General features: G+C 41.2%; 1 protein-coding gene across 2 annotated transcripts in view; it reads right to left on the bottom strand.

Moving 5' to 3' along the window:
• ppargc1a (peroxisome proliferator-activated receptor gamma, coactivator 1 alpha) overlaps window positions 1-16,827 on the bottom strand; it is a 420,524-nt gene that overhangs the window by 254,803 nt on the left and 148,894 nt on the right. The window contains exon 1 of one of the 2 annotated variants that reach the window (XM_052009438.1): window positions 6,655-6,732. The exons of the other annotated variant lie outside the window; for it this stretch is intronic. Coding sequence (XP_051865398.1) covers window positions 6,655-6,699 — 45 coding nt within the window. The 5' untranslated portion in view covers window positions 6,700-6,732. Of the gene's footprint in view, window positions 1-6,654; window positions 6,733-16,827 lie in introns of those variants that run through there. 2 annotated transcript variants of the gene reach the window in all.

The raw sequence follows: 16,827 nt of genomic DNA, 5'->3' as shown, positions 1-16,827 counted from the left end.
GTCACTAATTGGACCAATTCGTAATTGTGATCTCTGGGGTTTTCAAAACCATACTGTTTCTTATTAGTAGTATTTTCCAAATGGCAGAGAGACATAACGGCCATTCAAAATAATCAGGCACAATGATATCATCAGTTTCTGACTTACATAGTTTGATGAGGGCCTGACTGGCTCCAGATGAGAAACACAGCCCTTAAAAACTGTGGAGGCACAAGTAACTGCAGGTGCTGGAATCTGGAGCAACACACAAAAAGCTGGAGGAGCTCAATGAGTCAGGCAGCATCTATGGAGGGAAATGGACAGTCGAAGTTTTGGATCGAGACCCTTTATCTGGACTTCATCCAGTCCAGATGAAGGGACTTGACCCAAAACGTCGACTGTCCATTTCCCTCCATAGATGCTGCCTGACCCGCTGAGTTCTTCCAGCTGTTTGTGTGTTGCTTCAAAACTGTGGATGGCAAAATCCAGACCAATCCAGAGTAGGTAAGGAACAAATGACATTTAGGGATAAGCAATAAATGCTTTCTTTGCTGGCAACATTCACATAAATACATTGAAAAGAAGAAATTGGAGCCAAACAGCTATGGCTGGCATAAAGCTGAGGGATCTAGTGAGAATACATCCAGTCCCTTAGCTCAGGTTGTCAGTGGTGACCGTAGCAGTGGTGTGAGAATCAAATGCACCAGCCCGACCTCCAGCACATCTCTGACTTACACATTTCAATGAGCAGGAATGGTTGTTAGAGACAAGCTAACCTAGGAGGAGGAAATGGAACCAATGGCCAGAGATAAGTATGATTGTGCCCATTAAACTGACCCACATGCCCTCTCAGGTGGAGATGTAAGGTTTTGTTGCACTTCTCCAAGAAGATCTTGAGAATTATCCTGGTGACCTAACCAACATTTATATCTCACTAATACCACAAAACTGCTTAACTTATCATCATTTGCAGATCTATATGCATTTGAAGAGTGGCAGCATTTAATGCAATACTTGGAAACTCCTAACATTTCTATATAAATAATAACATAATTATTATTCAGTACGTATGCCAGTATTAATTCGATCCAGTCAACTTTGTTCTTGCAATGACACGATCATTTTTCTTGATACAATGATGAAGGAAACAAAAGTAAGAAGACATAAACTGGAAATTTACAGGGTACTGCTCCATCAGTACACACTCAATAGAACAGGACTTAAATTTATCCAAATCCAAAACACTGATCTTGAAGAAAATTCCAAGATCAATTACTTTTAACAATGGTGGTAATAAAAGCAAAGAATCCCATCAGCAGATGACTGTTAAGCAAGGGTGCCCAGAACATAACAACGGCTCTGTGCAGTTTAAGAACTGAAGAGGGAATGAAATCTTATCTTCTAAAGGAGGAAAGAAGCACATTTTTTGATTTATCAGGAACTGATGTGGAAGTGGTGGCGTCAGAAGCTAGTGAGCAGAGGGATGGCAGTTGAAAAGTGCCAGGGAAGAAGCTATATATCACATGTAGCAGCATGAGAAATGTGGAAGGAGGCAGCATTGACTGCGAAGGGCACTTTCATAACCCCAGGAACCACGCTGCAGTGTCAAAAGTAGCTTAATGACCTTATTGGATCAACAAAAGGTAGCACTGCTTTCAGATGAATAACAAGCAGATGGCTGAATCACAGATACTCACGGGTTTTCCCAAAAGCAACAGTGAAACATTTGTCTTTAGGGTATCATATGGCACCATGTCACTTTCCCTAAAAGCAAAGTTAATCAACAATGCTCATGTTAAGTGTCTCATATTCTGTACTGTGCAGCAGCACAGTAATGTTTCAGAACCTAGGTCATTGCCCCTTAGCTAATTACTTACTGCCATTCATCCCATGAGTTCAGGTTGATTTTGATCCCAAGAACTGAAAACATCTAACACTGGGCCTTCTACATGCAGGAGAAGCCAGCACATCAAGCAATGGAAGTTCAGACTACTAAAAGAGGACACACTAACACTGGGTGTTTGGATCCACATGGTGGTGTTGCAGATATCATAATTAACTCCCTACTGGGAATGGAGGTGCGATTGTTTCAATACCTTCTGCAGGTTTGAAATAAAGCAAACCATTTGATGAGTATACTGAAACATTGAAGCAAATTCATCCGTTCATCAACCACTTTGCTTAAAAGTTAGAAAGTTGTTCAAGTACACCAAAATTAACAGCCTTTTTCATTTACCCCTCTAAAAGATGGGAGATAGCAGAAATGAATTCTGAAGAACAAGACGATACTCCAGTCTACCTCTGATAATACTGGTAATCTCTCCAGCACTTTCACTCTCCCTTGCTTTCAGCATCCTAGCTACTTACAAAATTCTTAAACAGCATGAAAGGCTAGATGCAGAGACGATATTTCCCTGATTAAGTCCAGGACCAGGGGCCAGAGTTTGAGAACAAGGAATAGGCCATTTAAGACTGAGATATGGAGAAATTTCTGGTGGTCAACCTTTAGAATTCTCTAGCCCAGTTGACTGTAGAAGCTGAATTGTTATGTTTATTCAAAACAGAGCTCAATAGATTTCTGGGCATTAAGGTAAATAAGAGATATCATACTTTCAAGTAGTGCTGGGGGGGGTGGGGGGAGATCAGCCATGATCTTGATGAATGGTGGATCAGGCTTGAAGGACATGTATCCTAATCCTGCTCCTCTTTCTAAAGTTCTTGATTTCTGTCAATGCTCATTCAAGAGAGTCCAGAGCATATAGTTGAGGAACAACTGTGGACAGAGACACAAAGCATATGGAAATCAGAGAATGCAGATGTAAAAGCTGAGCAGAGGTGAAGAAGTGTAAGCCTTAGAAATTTAAGCTGCAGCAGAAAATAATTATGATTTGAGGAATCCTGATTTGGGGAGCAGAATTCCAACAGAGCTCAAGACACTTTCAAATGTGTTGCTCAAGGCAACCAGCAAATGCAAGAACATCCAACAACTTTCTCCAATTTTTAAGAGTTTGAGAAAAGCCAATCAACTCAGTATAAACACTTCGAATAAAATTTGAAGATCATTACAGTCATCTGAACAGTTAATTGTCAGCAAAATTGAAAAATGTATGGCAGCATCTAAAAGGGACCAAACGGACATGGGCTTTTAAGCATTGAAATTCAAAAATAAACTCTGGTGCTGGAAATCTGAAATAAAAACACAAAATGCCAGAAACACTTGGCAAGTCAGGCTGCAGCAGTGGCAAGAGAAACAGATGTAACATTTCAGGTTGAACACCCTGTGTCAGAGTGCTTGCAGCATTTTGGCATTTAAGCATTGATTTGATTGCATGAATTTTTTTTTTCTCCTATTGATATCTGATAACCAAAATCTTGCTCCTGGTAACAGGAGGAAGTTGGTTGTCTTTGCAGCACAGCAGAGCACTCAATGAGCTTCCTGTTAAATATGTCCTCTTGAACCACCAGTCTCACGAGTCTGCTAAGAAGCCCTTCAAAGTCACCAGCCTGCCCCATATACATTACAAATCCATGGATGTGGAACGCCTGCATTCCTAAAATGATTACAATATGTCTTACATCTGCAGGCTAGATCTCAGACTGCAAATTCTTTGCTGGGATGAAGTGTTAGAAAAGCTTATGCACTTACAATCAGTTTCTGAAAATCAGTGGTGCAAACAGATGCTGATAATTTTAGCCATATTAAAGAATACAAAAGCCACAGTTCTCACTGCCACTCTGCTGTGTCCTTGAAGCTTCCATGCCCCCTCATTTTTCCTTCACTACCTCCTCACTGCTCCAGTCACCATCCCCTCACTCTGCCACATGATGTATGTCTTGATCAACTTACCACCTTTTTAAAAACCTCAGTATCTCCCAAAAACATAAAATTCTGAAAATAGTTAGCAGACCAGGCAGCATCTGTGGATAGAGATCCAGATTTAATATTTCAGGTTGGTGAGCTTTCATCATTTCTGAAGGAAGGTCTTTGATCTGAAACTTTAACTGTGTCTCTCTTCACAGAAGCTGCCTGACCTGATCACAATCCACAAGTTGGGAAGCCATACGTGCATACATACCAGTGTAAAATTTGCATTGATATACAAGTTGCCCCTCCTACTGCCTTCCCTTCTACAAGTCTGTCACTGGTATGTATGTTAAAGCTTCCCAAATTGTGGATTGTGACATCAAATGGGGCTATGATCAACTCTCCATGTTGCCTTGGACATTGAACACCTACCCAACCCCTCCATCCCAACATAGGCATTGCTGAACTAGCCTGCTGCTAGACTGGTCTCTCCCATACATCAGGCTGGTCCCATCATGCCAGCTTCTGTGCATTCCTCACTTACTTGCAAGACTGACCTCTCCTATTGGACCAAATTTGCACTCCAATCACCCTTACAGTGAGTAGTTTAATGGAACTTGCTTATGGAGCCAATGTCCATGAACTGCAAGTTTCAAGCTGTGCAAACTTGGGCAATGTACAGTATACGAAGTATTGTTTCCAGAGTGAGTGATTTTCAACCAAAGAATAGTTCATTAAAAGATCCTGAGAGTTTTACAGGAAATGTTTAAGTTTACAAAAGGGGTGAGCACTTTATACACCAACTTTCTGCAGTAAGTAAAATTCTCCCATTTATACTCTCCGAAGTTTCTGTAGAAAAATATTCAGTGGTTTAGGACTGAATGGTCCAGATCCAGTAGATCCTATGTTTACAAAAGATTACTGAGCAGCATTTGGTCTCAGTGTCCTGGTTGCAAGTAGAAAAAAAACAGTAGGGTCCTTGATCTCAACCAGTAGCCAATGACCACTGTTGGAAAGTTAACAGGCATGTCCATTAGATGAAGCTGCAATCAGGCTCAGTATATTATGGAGCCTGCTAACATTTTTCTTCAAGAATAACACCTGAAGAAGGGTCATTCAGGCCAAGTACTGGAAAGACTGCCAACAACCTATGGAGCAATATGCCAGCATGTGGAAGTGCCTTAGGAGGAAAGCAGAGATACTCAGCTATAGAACAATGGGGTAGGAAGGGGAAATAGTTAACACAATGGTCTTCTTGTAGGTATCCTGAATATTATTCAATTAAATCGCTATTTTTATTGTCACGTATTTTCCACTTAACTGTTGAAAATATAGTTGAAAATAATAATTTCAAAAAAATAAACAAATATGTCTTTTTATTGAGTTCTGGCAAATGATGTCTCATCATTTCTTGGATCTGGCATAAACAAATAGCACTGTGGGGTTAGAAGGAAGAAGTCATTAAAAAGCTGCAGGTATCCTGAAGTTTCCAAAGAAAGACCCAACAATTTTATTTATCCTGAAGTGATGAAGTCAAAGCCTGAAGGTAGGAATATCTATTAAGAGGGAAAAAAATGACTTTTTTTTAAGTTAGTGCAATGTAAATAATTATTACATTCGTAAATCTTTCTTGTGGCTTGATTGTTTAATATATTCTAGCTCTGCTAATTTGAAAGACTCGGGTATACATACTCTGTATAGATACTTAAATTACTATATTCAGTAAGTGATAAATGGCATTTATGATTATAAATTAAAGAAATAATATTATTTAAATTAACCCAATTATTGAAGTAAATAGCAGCTTTATTAAATTTGTTTGTCAATAATTAGTTCTGTAAATGAACAATTTTGCATGGAATGCAGTGGAATATTAGTGCATACACTAAAGTAATAGAGTAAATGACACCACTTACAAACAAATATTAAATCAAAACTACCTACACATTGTACATATTTCAGCAATTATTTGTATTTTTAATCAACAACATATAACATTTGACAGCAAAGTGCAACTGTGGCTGCTTTATTTCCAAATTAACTCTGAATTTTAACCTGAATATTGAAAAGCTACCGTAAGGCAATACAAAGATACAGAAAATTAAAGTGAGAAGAAATTCAAAACATGAAACTATAGGTCATAAAAACAAACTGAGCCACATCTATTTTGGTCTAAACTCACCAAAGCTGAAAATAATCATCTCACAATTGAGAAATGTGTATCAAAGGTGAAGTAGGAAGTGCAAGAGGAAACAATGATTGGACTGACTATGGCTCAGTCTGAAATCAGCAAAAATAGATTTTAAAAAACACCTTAGGAGAAAAATGGAAAATAAATCTACTTGGCCAAACATAAATGACCTACGAGTCTGTTTCTTGCTGCATATCTAATTGCCACTATTCAAGTTAGGAGACATACAAAAAGGTCCAAATTCAATAGCTCCTGAAAGCTTTCATGAGGATTATGAAACATCATTGTTAAATTGCAATTGATTGCAATACAGTTAAACATACCAGCTTTATGAATGCATCCTTAAATGCCATATCCCACTAATTGAAGTACTGATCCTAGACAGTGCTCAATTTACCACACCCCACCTTAGGCATCTGCTACAGTTGTCTATCAATGGCCACTCATACCCAAAATTAATATGCGTCATCTCACCCCACAAGTTTAGTGGTGTTGTAACATTTCACAGCTTGCACACACTCCCAGCTACTCAAACATGACAGTCACATCCAGAGGTGAAAATAAGCTGGTACAAGCTGGTAAGGACTATGCGTAAGAAAGTAAATGATCAATACAACGGGTTAAATCAGCAATGTGACCACACCAGTGAAAAACATAAGCCAAAAAACAAATTGCTGACCCGACACAGATTGGTTGATCGTTTCGTCGAGCATCTTGACTCCATCCACTGCAACAGCCAGGACCTCCCGTGGCAATGCACTTCAATTCTACATCCCATTCCCATACTGACATACTGACGTGTCTATCCATGGCCTCCTCTACTGCCATGTTGAGGCCAAATGCAGGTTGGAGGAACAACACCTCATATTCCACCTTGGGAGTCTCCAACCTGATGGGCTTAACTTCGATTTCTCTAACTTCCGGTAACCCACCCCTTCTTTTTTTTTCCACCCCCCCCCCCAACTCTTTTGTCATCCCTTATTCCTGTGGCTCCTTTCCCCCACCTTGATGACCTGCCCATCTCCTCTCCTCCCCTCCCCCATCCTTTAATTCAATGGTCCACTGCCCTCTCCTATCGGATTCCTTCTACCTATCACCTCTCAGCTTATTACATCTCCCCCTCCCACTACCTTCCCCCTCTCACCTGGACTCACCTATCACCTGAACTCACCTAGCTCCTGCTTGCGTGTGCTCCTTCCCCTCACCCCACCTTCTTATTCTGGCTTCTGCCCTCTTCCTTTCCAGTCCTGATGAAGGGTCTCAGCCCGAAACGTCAACTGTTTATTTCCCTCCATGGATGCTGCCTGACCTGCTGAGTTCCTCCAGCACTTTTTGTGTATTGCTCCAGATTCCAGCATCTGCAGAATTTCTTGCGACTCTGCTGAAGGAATTCAGCAGGTCAGGCAGCATCTGTGGAGGCAAAGGGATAGTCGATATTTTGGGTTGAAACCCTGCATTAGGACTGAGAGTGTAGAGAGGAAATAGCAAGTATCACCAGCAAAATTTTATTTACTTTCACCCCAGGCCATATCACCAAAACATATTGTATGACACTTGTTGACCTGCATCCCTCACTCTTCCAGGGCATGGTGGCCCACAAATAGAAATGGCAAATGCCAAAACAGAGGAAAACATGTATACCTGCACATCCTATCCCTCATAAGTAGGTTAATTGACCACTATACATTACACATAGTGTGTAGGTGAGTGGTAGAATCTAGAGAGAGCTGCTGGGAATGGGAATAATAAAATGGAATTAGTGTAGGATCAGTGTAAATGCATACTTCATGGTCACTAGGAACTCAGTGTGCTGAAGGGCCTGTTTCCCTGCTGTATAACTTCTATTACTCATAGAGGAGTCAAAGGCAGTATTGGGGTGGCTGTTGCCAAGGCCATGACTGAAACCAGAGGATGGTGGTATCTAACATCTAATTCTCCACACATTTATGCCTCTTCTCATAACTGCAGTGCAACATGCTGGTAACATTTGACTTAATTAATGCTGTGCCTTTTCTCTGACTTTTATGTCCTCCCCATAATGGAGTGCCCAAAACTATAAACTCCATCCAAATTGCAGACTAACCGAGCTTTTGAAGATCAACATTATCTGTTTATATTGCTTATGTGCCTTACACTGCAAAATAAAGGTGTTATCCACTCTACTGCTACCTCAAATGACCCAAGTGTCTGTACATCAAAACCTACTGCTCCATTTAAAATGTTACCAAATAAGATTAATCCCTATTCTTATTCCAAAATGTTTACTTCTTTTCATATTGAACTGGATTTTATCTGCCCATTCTTCGTCTATCTTTGTGTTGCAGGTTTTCACAATTTATCACAAATTGCAGCTTGTGTCATTATCAAGTTTTGATACTGTTCCTTCAGTTCCTAAATCCAAATCATTTATGTAAAGGAGTTAGCATTGCAGAAGAGACATTAACCATTGGTTATCCTGTGAAATTGCTGTTGAGATTAAATAGAATGGCAGACTGAGCTGTCGTAATATATTACTCAGTTAAGAGTTTGCCTAGAAGCAATTAGCAGACCACATTGCAATTCTTACATGCTGTGAATTTCAAAAAACTGCAGCAACATAAGGAGCTAATAGAATTCAATGAGCCAGCAGAATAGGAAATACTTATAGAATTAGTCAAATCATTAATTTTGGAGAACACAGCAGACTGGGTATATTGTCTAGGTTCTTCATTATCATTAAAGATGAGGGACCAGAAGTTAATTCTTAACACTTGATATTTGTATGATTAAAAGAGATGTGTCGTTTACCTGGATTTTAACAAGTTATCCCTTGACAGGGATACATAGTAATCCTGTCTTTGTGTAAATTCTGATAAGCAGACTGTTAACAATAAAATTGAGAGTAATTTACTGAATTAAACTTCTATGCAGAGGACAGAGACTTGCTCTTCTTTTAAGTTATATTTCATACACAAGCATCAACACCGTTAAGAAGCATCCATCAGAGAAGTGAAACATTCCTTCAATTATGTGTCATTTGTTGAATATTATAAGTCATCGTTTCCACTTACGTTGCCTTTTTAGTAATCTGTGTCTTTCCATTTGTTAGCAAAAATAGCTTACTGTTTCCTTAAAATAGTAGGTGAAAACTGGTAAGAAAAATGCAGTGTTTCTAGGAACTCCCCACAGTAGAACATATTGAGTGAACTGACAACTCAAAACAATTCAAGACGAAGTCAAAACACAAAGCTGGCTTCTTACAGAGACCATAAAATGTGAAAAGGTTCTTCTGTCCCAGCCTTGGAGCCCTCAAGAAAGATTCTAGGTTAAAATATTGTTCTGACTATCATGTACCATCCTGGAGGTACCATATTTATGAGGGTATTGGCAAACACAATGAACTTCCACAGGAAAGAATGCAAGGCAAGATGTTCATGTCAGCTCCACCATTGTGGAGCATAACATTCCAGCCTACACTTGACCTTTCAGATAAGATATCCTTATTAGTCACATATACATCGAAACACATAGTGAAATAAATCTTTTGCAATAGAGCGTTCTGGGGGCAGCCCACAAATGTCACCACACTTCCGGCGCCAACAGAGCATGCCCACAACTTCCTAACCTGTACGTCTTTGGAATGTGGGAGGAAACCGGAGCACCCGGAGGAAACCCACACAGTCACGGGGAGAACGTACAAACTCCTTACAGACAGCAGCCAGAATTTAATCTGGGTCGCTGGCGCTGTAATAGCATTACGCTAACCGCTGCACTACCATGCCTGTCTTGCATGGTTGAATAGGTATTTACTAATAAGACACCCACCCCTACTTAAAGACATCACCCACTAATTATAGTTAATTGCTGGTTGATTTAGAGTCACAGAGTCATACAGCGTGGAAACAGGCCCTTCAGCTCAAGTGATCCATGCTGAACAAGATTCCCATCTAATCTCGTTCCATTTGTCAGCATTTGGGCAATATCCTTCCAAATCATTTCTATTCATGTACCTGTCCAAGTGCTTTTTAAATGTTGTTAAACAAATAAATCCCTCGTTAATGGATTTCTTCTGAGTGTTGACACAATTCTATAAGTCTTCAGTGCCTCTATAGTTTCAATAGGGAGGGAGTGGTGCTGAAAAAAATCTTCAGTTGATTTCAGGACTTCTATATAAGTCAATTGCTCCTGTTAATGAGTGCAATGAGAAACATTTTCCTTGGTATATTGGTGATTGGAAGAATGAGCAGAGAAGATACTTCAAGGGGGGGCTAGGAGGAGTCAAGGAAAAAGGACACTTATGTTCTTATGTTGGAGGCCACAATTATCCCAGGTATTCAGGAAGCAATTCTCTGCCCTGAACTTCAGCAAGGAATAATATGTAAGATATCTACACTTCAATAAAGACAACCTCACTTAAATCTGCCAGCAACTGCAATCGCAGATAAGATTAAGGACTCATTGCAAGAGGCTGTCAAACTGATCATGGCATTGAACATTTATGGATTTGGTTCCTCCATAGCTAGCGCAGGAAATTTTTGCAACATTCACAATTTGCTACCCACTGTTGTCTAAGGGAAGTCAATGAAACCCTTGATCCAAGGAAAGTGACATAAACTTGATTCTACCTTGTGAATGCCCAACAGGCAGAGGAGCACACATGCTGCCTCATGAGAATTGCAGGTTTTGGGTTTTGCCATGCCACTGGCTGTACACTTGTCACTTTGTGGATACAACATGTCAACTCTGCCCTCTTCCTGGAACCAAAAACGATTCCACTCACTCAATGGCCAAGCAGAAAATCATGCCCAATATTCTGGTAACAATCGTGATGCCAGAATTCTGCAGTAGTTTGCAATGCCAGTTATATTTGAGCCACCACAGGAAATCAAAGTGTGCGTACTAGGCAGTAAAGGTTACCCACTGACAACATAGCTGATGACTCCAGTACACAACCTGCACATACAATGAATACCATTCTGCCCAAAGGTAAATCTGATAGTGGAGACTACTGGTAGGGTGAGAAGATGCTCTGCTGCCTATGGAGGAGATCTACATTACTTAGCAGAGGGGGTTTCAAGATTCATGGTGGCCTACTGCATGCTGTGCAGCCTCATGAGAGGTGTAACCCCTGTAAGATAACAGCCCTTGCCACCAGCTCAGTGGTCAGCTACTGAGGAGCGAGAGTGGAAGGAAAAGGAGTAATGAAGGAAGCAACCTAGAGAGATCATTTCCATTGTTCTGTACATGAAGACTTCATTCAAGTACGATGAAAGTAAGTGCAACTCCACTTCAACATTCACAAACAGTCCTGCATCTTACCACTGACCACAACACCACAAACCTTTATACCATAAAGGTCACCACACATTCTAAGCATCCTAAGCCAACTTCATAAATGAAATCAGGCAATACTGCATAAAACTGTCAATTCTTATTTTTGATAGTTTATTGGATGTGGGAGACTGCAGATTGCCTTGTAAGTCAACCTAGAACAGCTCTAATAGCACCACCTAGGCTGGGTGGCAGCACTCTGAATTAGCTGCCTGAGAGATAACAAGGGCATTGGCTAAGGGGTAGCAATGGGGCATGTGGGTGGGGGTGGTGGGCAGCAATTGCTGCCTTCCTGAGAAAGAACAGAGAGGAAAATGGGTTTCAGTTCCAAGAAACCACAGCATTATCCTAAGGCACAGGCTCAGCAATTCCAGTAAGCACTGTAATTCACAGCACTGATTACATTAGTCCAACCCTGTGCAGCAGCAAGCTAACCTTACATAGCATTGTCTGGGCTTCCACTTTTGCAATGACTATCCTGTTAATGGACAGTACAAACTTCTTAATAGGGATTAAGACATATTGGTATGCTTGTGTCCATGTATTACCACCTTGCCTTGGAGGGGAAAGTGTGGTTCCATGAGTCAGGTCATGTGTTGGATGATGTGGTTGTCATGGTTGAATAGCTGGTAGTGTGTGAACACTGTGAAGGGGTGCAATGGTGCAATGGCGCAATTGTGAGAGGATTGACAGAGCTTGTCAGCAGATAAGCCATGGGAGTGTGGGGGAACTGTGCTAAACCATGCAGTTGGTGGACATGGCATTGGAGCTTTCACTGACCATGATGACTTGGACTGAATCACTGAACTTCTTGTGGTGCTCTTCAGGGCTTCACATTTGAAATTAACCACCATGGTCACCTTCTCCCACCACCTTCTTAACATGTAGGTGGTGGGTTTTCTGATCCCTGCAGATACAGTCCATGTCTCCTGCTTTTCACGTTCTTGACTAGTTCTGTGTTCAAAAAGCAGGAATTCTGGGCTCTGCCAAATTGTGCAATTCTTCACTGATTCACTTATAGAATGACTATTAACAAGTGCCTCTGCAAGAGACACAAGCTAGCTTTAAATCTAGCTGGTCACTAATGATAGTGGCCCCCTGCTGATGCACCCAACTAATCAACAGTGCAATTAGCACTAGATAAATGCTGAAACTGATGTGCACTCTGTGTTGCAATGTATTATCCCCACATCCATTTTCAAGAGCTAACCAATTTCATCCCATTTGATCGCTTACTCAAGGAAAATGTGGGCCCAGATTCTGCAAAATAACAATGGCAAAAAACAAACTGCTGGAGGAACTCAGCAGGTCAGGCAGCATCTGTGGAGGCAAAGGGACAGTTGATGTTTCAGGAAGGAGAACTGAAATGACATGCAACCAGGAACTCGACCGCATTCAATGATCTTGATGTGGCTTCCTCTACATTGGCAAGACCATGCATGGACCAGGCGACAGTTTTGCAGAACACCTGTGCTCTGTCCGCGATGCCCATCTTGAACTCCCAGCTGCAGGCCATTACAACTCCCCTTTCCATTCCCACACTGACTGTCAGTCCACAGCCTTCTCCTCTGCTGGGGGAGGCCAAACACAAACTAGAAGAACAACACCTCATATTCTGCCTGGGTAGTCTACAACTCAGTGGTGTGAACACTGAATTTTCCAGTTTCAGATAACCCACACTTACTGTGTGTTCCTTTCTCTCATTCTGATCTCCCCAGGTTTTCCCAACTATCCCCTCTCCCGGTCCTCTGTCACCCAGTTTCACTTCCCTCCTCCACCTGGTTCCATCTACCCACCACCAGCAAACTATACTTACTGAGTGTCCTATCCCTTCCCCCAACTGGTTCCATTTGCCCATCATCCCTCCCTTATCTGGTTCCACTTCACCTTCCTGACATCAGATTCCAGCATCCGCAGCCCCTTGTTTCTTCACACCAACTTCGAGCCTCTCTCTCTCTACCTCAAGCCCCCACTCCCTCCCACCTGGCTCCATCTGCCCCTTTCTGTCTCTCTCTTTCTCTCCTTATCTGTCTCTACTTATCACCCACCAGCAGCTGTCTCCCAACTCCACCCCTCCCCCTCCTCCACCTGCCTCCAATCTGCCCATCAACCTCCCCCCTCCCTCACCTGGTTCCAACTATCACCAACCAGCCCCTGCCTCACCCCTCCCTCTCACCTCTATATATTGGCTATCTCCCCCTCTCTTCTCTCAGTCTTAATGCAGGATCTCGACATTGCCTCCAGAGATGCTGCCTGACCAACTGAGTTCCTCCAGCAGATTGTTTTTTTGCTCCAGATTATAGCATCTGCAGTCTCTTGTATCAATAATTGACAAAAAGTGTGTTCACCATCATTATCTTGCAAAACTGACAGAATTTTCAAAAATATATGCGTGTATGTTTGTACGAGGAAATCCAAAAATTGCTGTCAGTGATTCAACACATGCCAGCAATCTGGTACTTGATACCACATGGAGATCAGCGAGGAAATGAGAATTTGGGCCAACCACTCAACACTTATGAACACATAAGAAAACTCTGCTCCATGTACAAAGAGGAGCAAGGAGTATTCACTCATTGATTTAAATGGAGCAGGTGAAAGACACTCAGAGATGAGATATTAGTTGAGAAATACTCATATCTTGCTAAGACTTTTTAACATCTCTGATGCTTCATTAATTTGGATATTTTAAATGTGATTAGAAGAGTTTCAAGGGTGTTTTAAAGATTTTTTGGAGTGGCTGGCTTCTTGGGGCTTTTTATCTTTTTGTTTATTTTTAAGGATTTGAAGGGATTTTAATATATTTTTCTGTATTACGTGTCTTTATAGTTCATGCTAAATCTGAGAGCGTGGCTTAGCCGTTTTCTTACTTTGTCAGCAGGGCCAGTTTCAGTCAGCCTGTCTGCCAGACATTCCATTTATATCATGGTCTCTTATGATGTATTAGACCTCACTACAGAGAGTCCTCCCAGTGGAGTTGCTAAAGATGGGATAACAGTTTTTAATCAAAATCAGAGATGAATGCTAATAGCTCACTGCTACCCACAAATTTTGAAATTTCAATGCAATCTTTAAGATAAGTAAAGAACTTAATTTGTCCTTGTGAATAGTTTATTTGAGTTAGATAGCTTAATGAATGAACTTGCCTAAATTACATAAACACAAACCTAGATTAGATATCAGGAGACTTTCAGTAGAGGGTCATTGTCTGTATGTTGGGTGAAGATGTTGTAAGATGCTGCACCATTCCTCTAATTATGTATATAAATATTATACTTCATACATCGTACACTTCATAATGTCGTACAATCAGGGAGAAAGTGTGAACTGCCTTCTCCCACTTGTAAATGCAAGATTGGTAGAAATAAATGCTCTTCTGGTGTGAGTGATTCCTTTCACCACAATATAGTCACATTGGAATAGTATCTGTATGCACAATATATAATATTTAAAGTCATGGAGTTGTACACACACAGAAACTGAATCTTCGTCCCACCATATCCACATCAATTTTTTTGCCTGCATTAGGTCCACATTATTCCATTCCTTCCCTATTTAATGCCTGGATATTAACCACTCTGTGTTAAAAATAAACTTTCCTCTCAGATCCCCTTTAAAAGTCCTTCCTCTCATAATCCTATGCCCATTTGTTTTTGATACCCCAACCATGGGAACACGATTCTGATGATCTACCCTATCCGTGCCTCTCTCAGGTTACCTTCAGCATTCTTAACTCCAGAGAAAACACACCAACCTATCCATTCTCTCTGCATAACCAACATCCTCCAATCCAGATAGCATCCTGGTGAATCTCCTCTGCACTCTCTCCAGCACAACCACATCCTTCCTATAGTGTGGTGACCAGAACTGCACACAATACTTGAAGTGTGGTGTAACCAGTGTATTGTAGGGCTGCAATGTAACAGCCCAACTTTTATATGCCATGCCCCAATCTATGAAGGCGAACATGCTGTATGTCTTCTTCACCACCCCGTATGCCTGTGTTGCCACTTTCAAGGAACTGGTATTGGTATTGGTTTATTATTGTCACTTGTACCGAGTTACAGTGAAAAGCTTGTCTTACAAACCGATTGTACAGGTCAATTCATTACACAGTGCAGTTACATTGAGTTAGCAGAGTGCATTGATGTCGTACAGGTTAAAAAAAACAATAACAGTACAGAGTAAAGTGTCACAGCTACAGAGAAAGTGCAGTGCAATAAGGTGCAAGGTAGATCATGAGGTTATAGTCCATCTCATTGTATAGGGGAACTGTTCAATAGTCTTATCACAGTGGGATAGAAGCTTATTGACTTGAACAGCAAGCCCCTCTGTTCATCACCTTTCCTTACCATGTCCTACCCCAATTTGGCTTCACAATATGCATCATCTTGCACTTGTGGGAATTAAATTCCATCTGACAATGCTCCGCCCAACTTTCCATCTGATCTATCTCCTGCTGTAGCCTTACACAACCTTCTTCACTATCCACAACACCACCAACTTTCGTGTCATCCACAAACTAACTAATCATACCTTTCACATTCATGATTTCCTATGCTGAAGGGTGGGTTTTTAATTCTGTGCCTTTGTACATGTGTATACGTCTCGCTGTGAGAGGGTGTTGCGCAGTAACATTCTCTCTAATCGTTCTAACCTTCAGCTGCTGTTGATTCATAAACTGTGCACGCTCAAACAGCATACTGAGAAATTCAGTGACTGCATGTGCTTCCAATCTGCAAATATAATTGCAGGTTCCCTCAGTGTTTGTGAGGTAAATATGTTCCGGCTGAAGGTCAGGTTTTTGAGAAAGGCTGAGGCCGCGAAGTGAAATCTTTAATGAAGGGATTAAAATGCATAAGATATTTCAGCGGTTGCATTTAATGTCACTATGAAAGAAGTAATTTTTGAATTTTCTGTGAGGGTTCCTGCTGGACTTCAACTTGAGTGGCAAGAATCTGCTGAACTATTGTGTGTGATATGCCATTCACTTCTGCAGACCCTGAAGGGCAAGAACCACAAACACCCTCACCTGGAAATTCTAATAGACTTGTAATATTTGGCTGCTGCATTGGAATGTAAGGACCGTTTCAGACACAGCCCCACGCCACCATTACTATCTCCCTCCCCACCAATATCCAAGGCCACACGTACAACTAAACTGGCATTGTCCATTTTCTTAATTGAATATGTGCCACCTACCAGGTGGTCCCAAGGCTGTGTTCAGAGGGGATAAAGATAAGAAAGGTTAGAATGTCATACAAAGTGGCCTTCCTGGCACACCAACAGACGGGGACATTGGTATTGGTATTGATATTGATATTGATATTGGTATATACCAATACCAATGTCCCTGTCTATTGGTGTGCCAGGAAGGCCACTTTGTCGGGACTGCCCAACAATAAGCACTTCCAAGATAATTTCATTCAATTCACCCACATCATTTCAAGAAAAAAACACTACAGAGGGATTACATTACCCTATGCACCCCAATACAGAATTACATCAGGGTTTATGGGTAACTTATGCCTGGAAATGTCCA

Source organism: Pristis pectinata, chromosome 2 (assembly GCF_009764475.1).
Source record: "Pristis pectinata isolate sPriPec2 chromosome 2, sPriPec2.1.pri, whole genome shotgun sequence".
NCBI classification, from domain to species: domain Eukaryota; kingdom Metazoa; phylum Chordata; class Chondrichthyes; order Rhinopristiformes; family Pristidae; genus Pristis; species Pristis pectinata.
The sequence above is the reverse complement of the archived record's forward strand: the minus strand, read 5'-3'. Positions and strand labels throughout refer to the sequence as shown.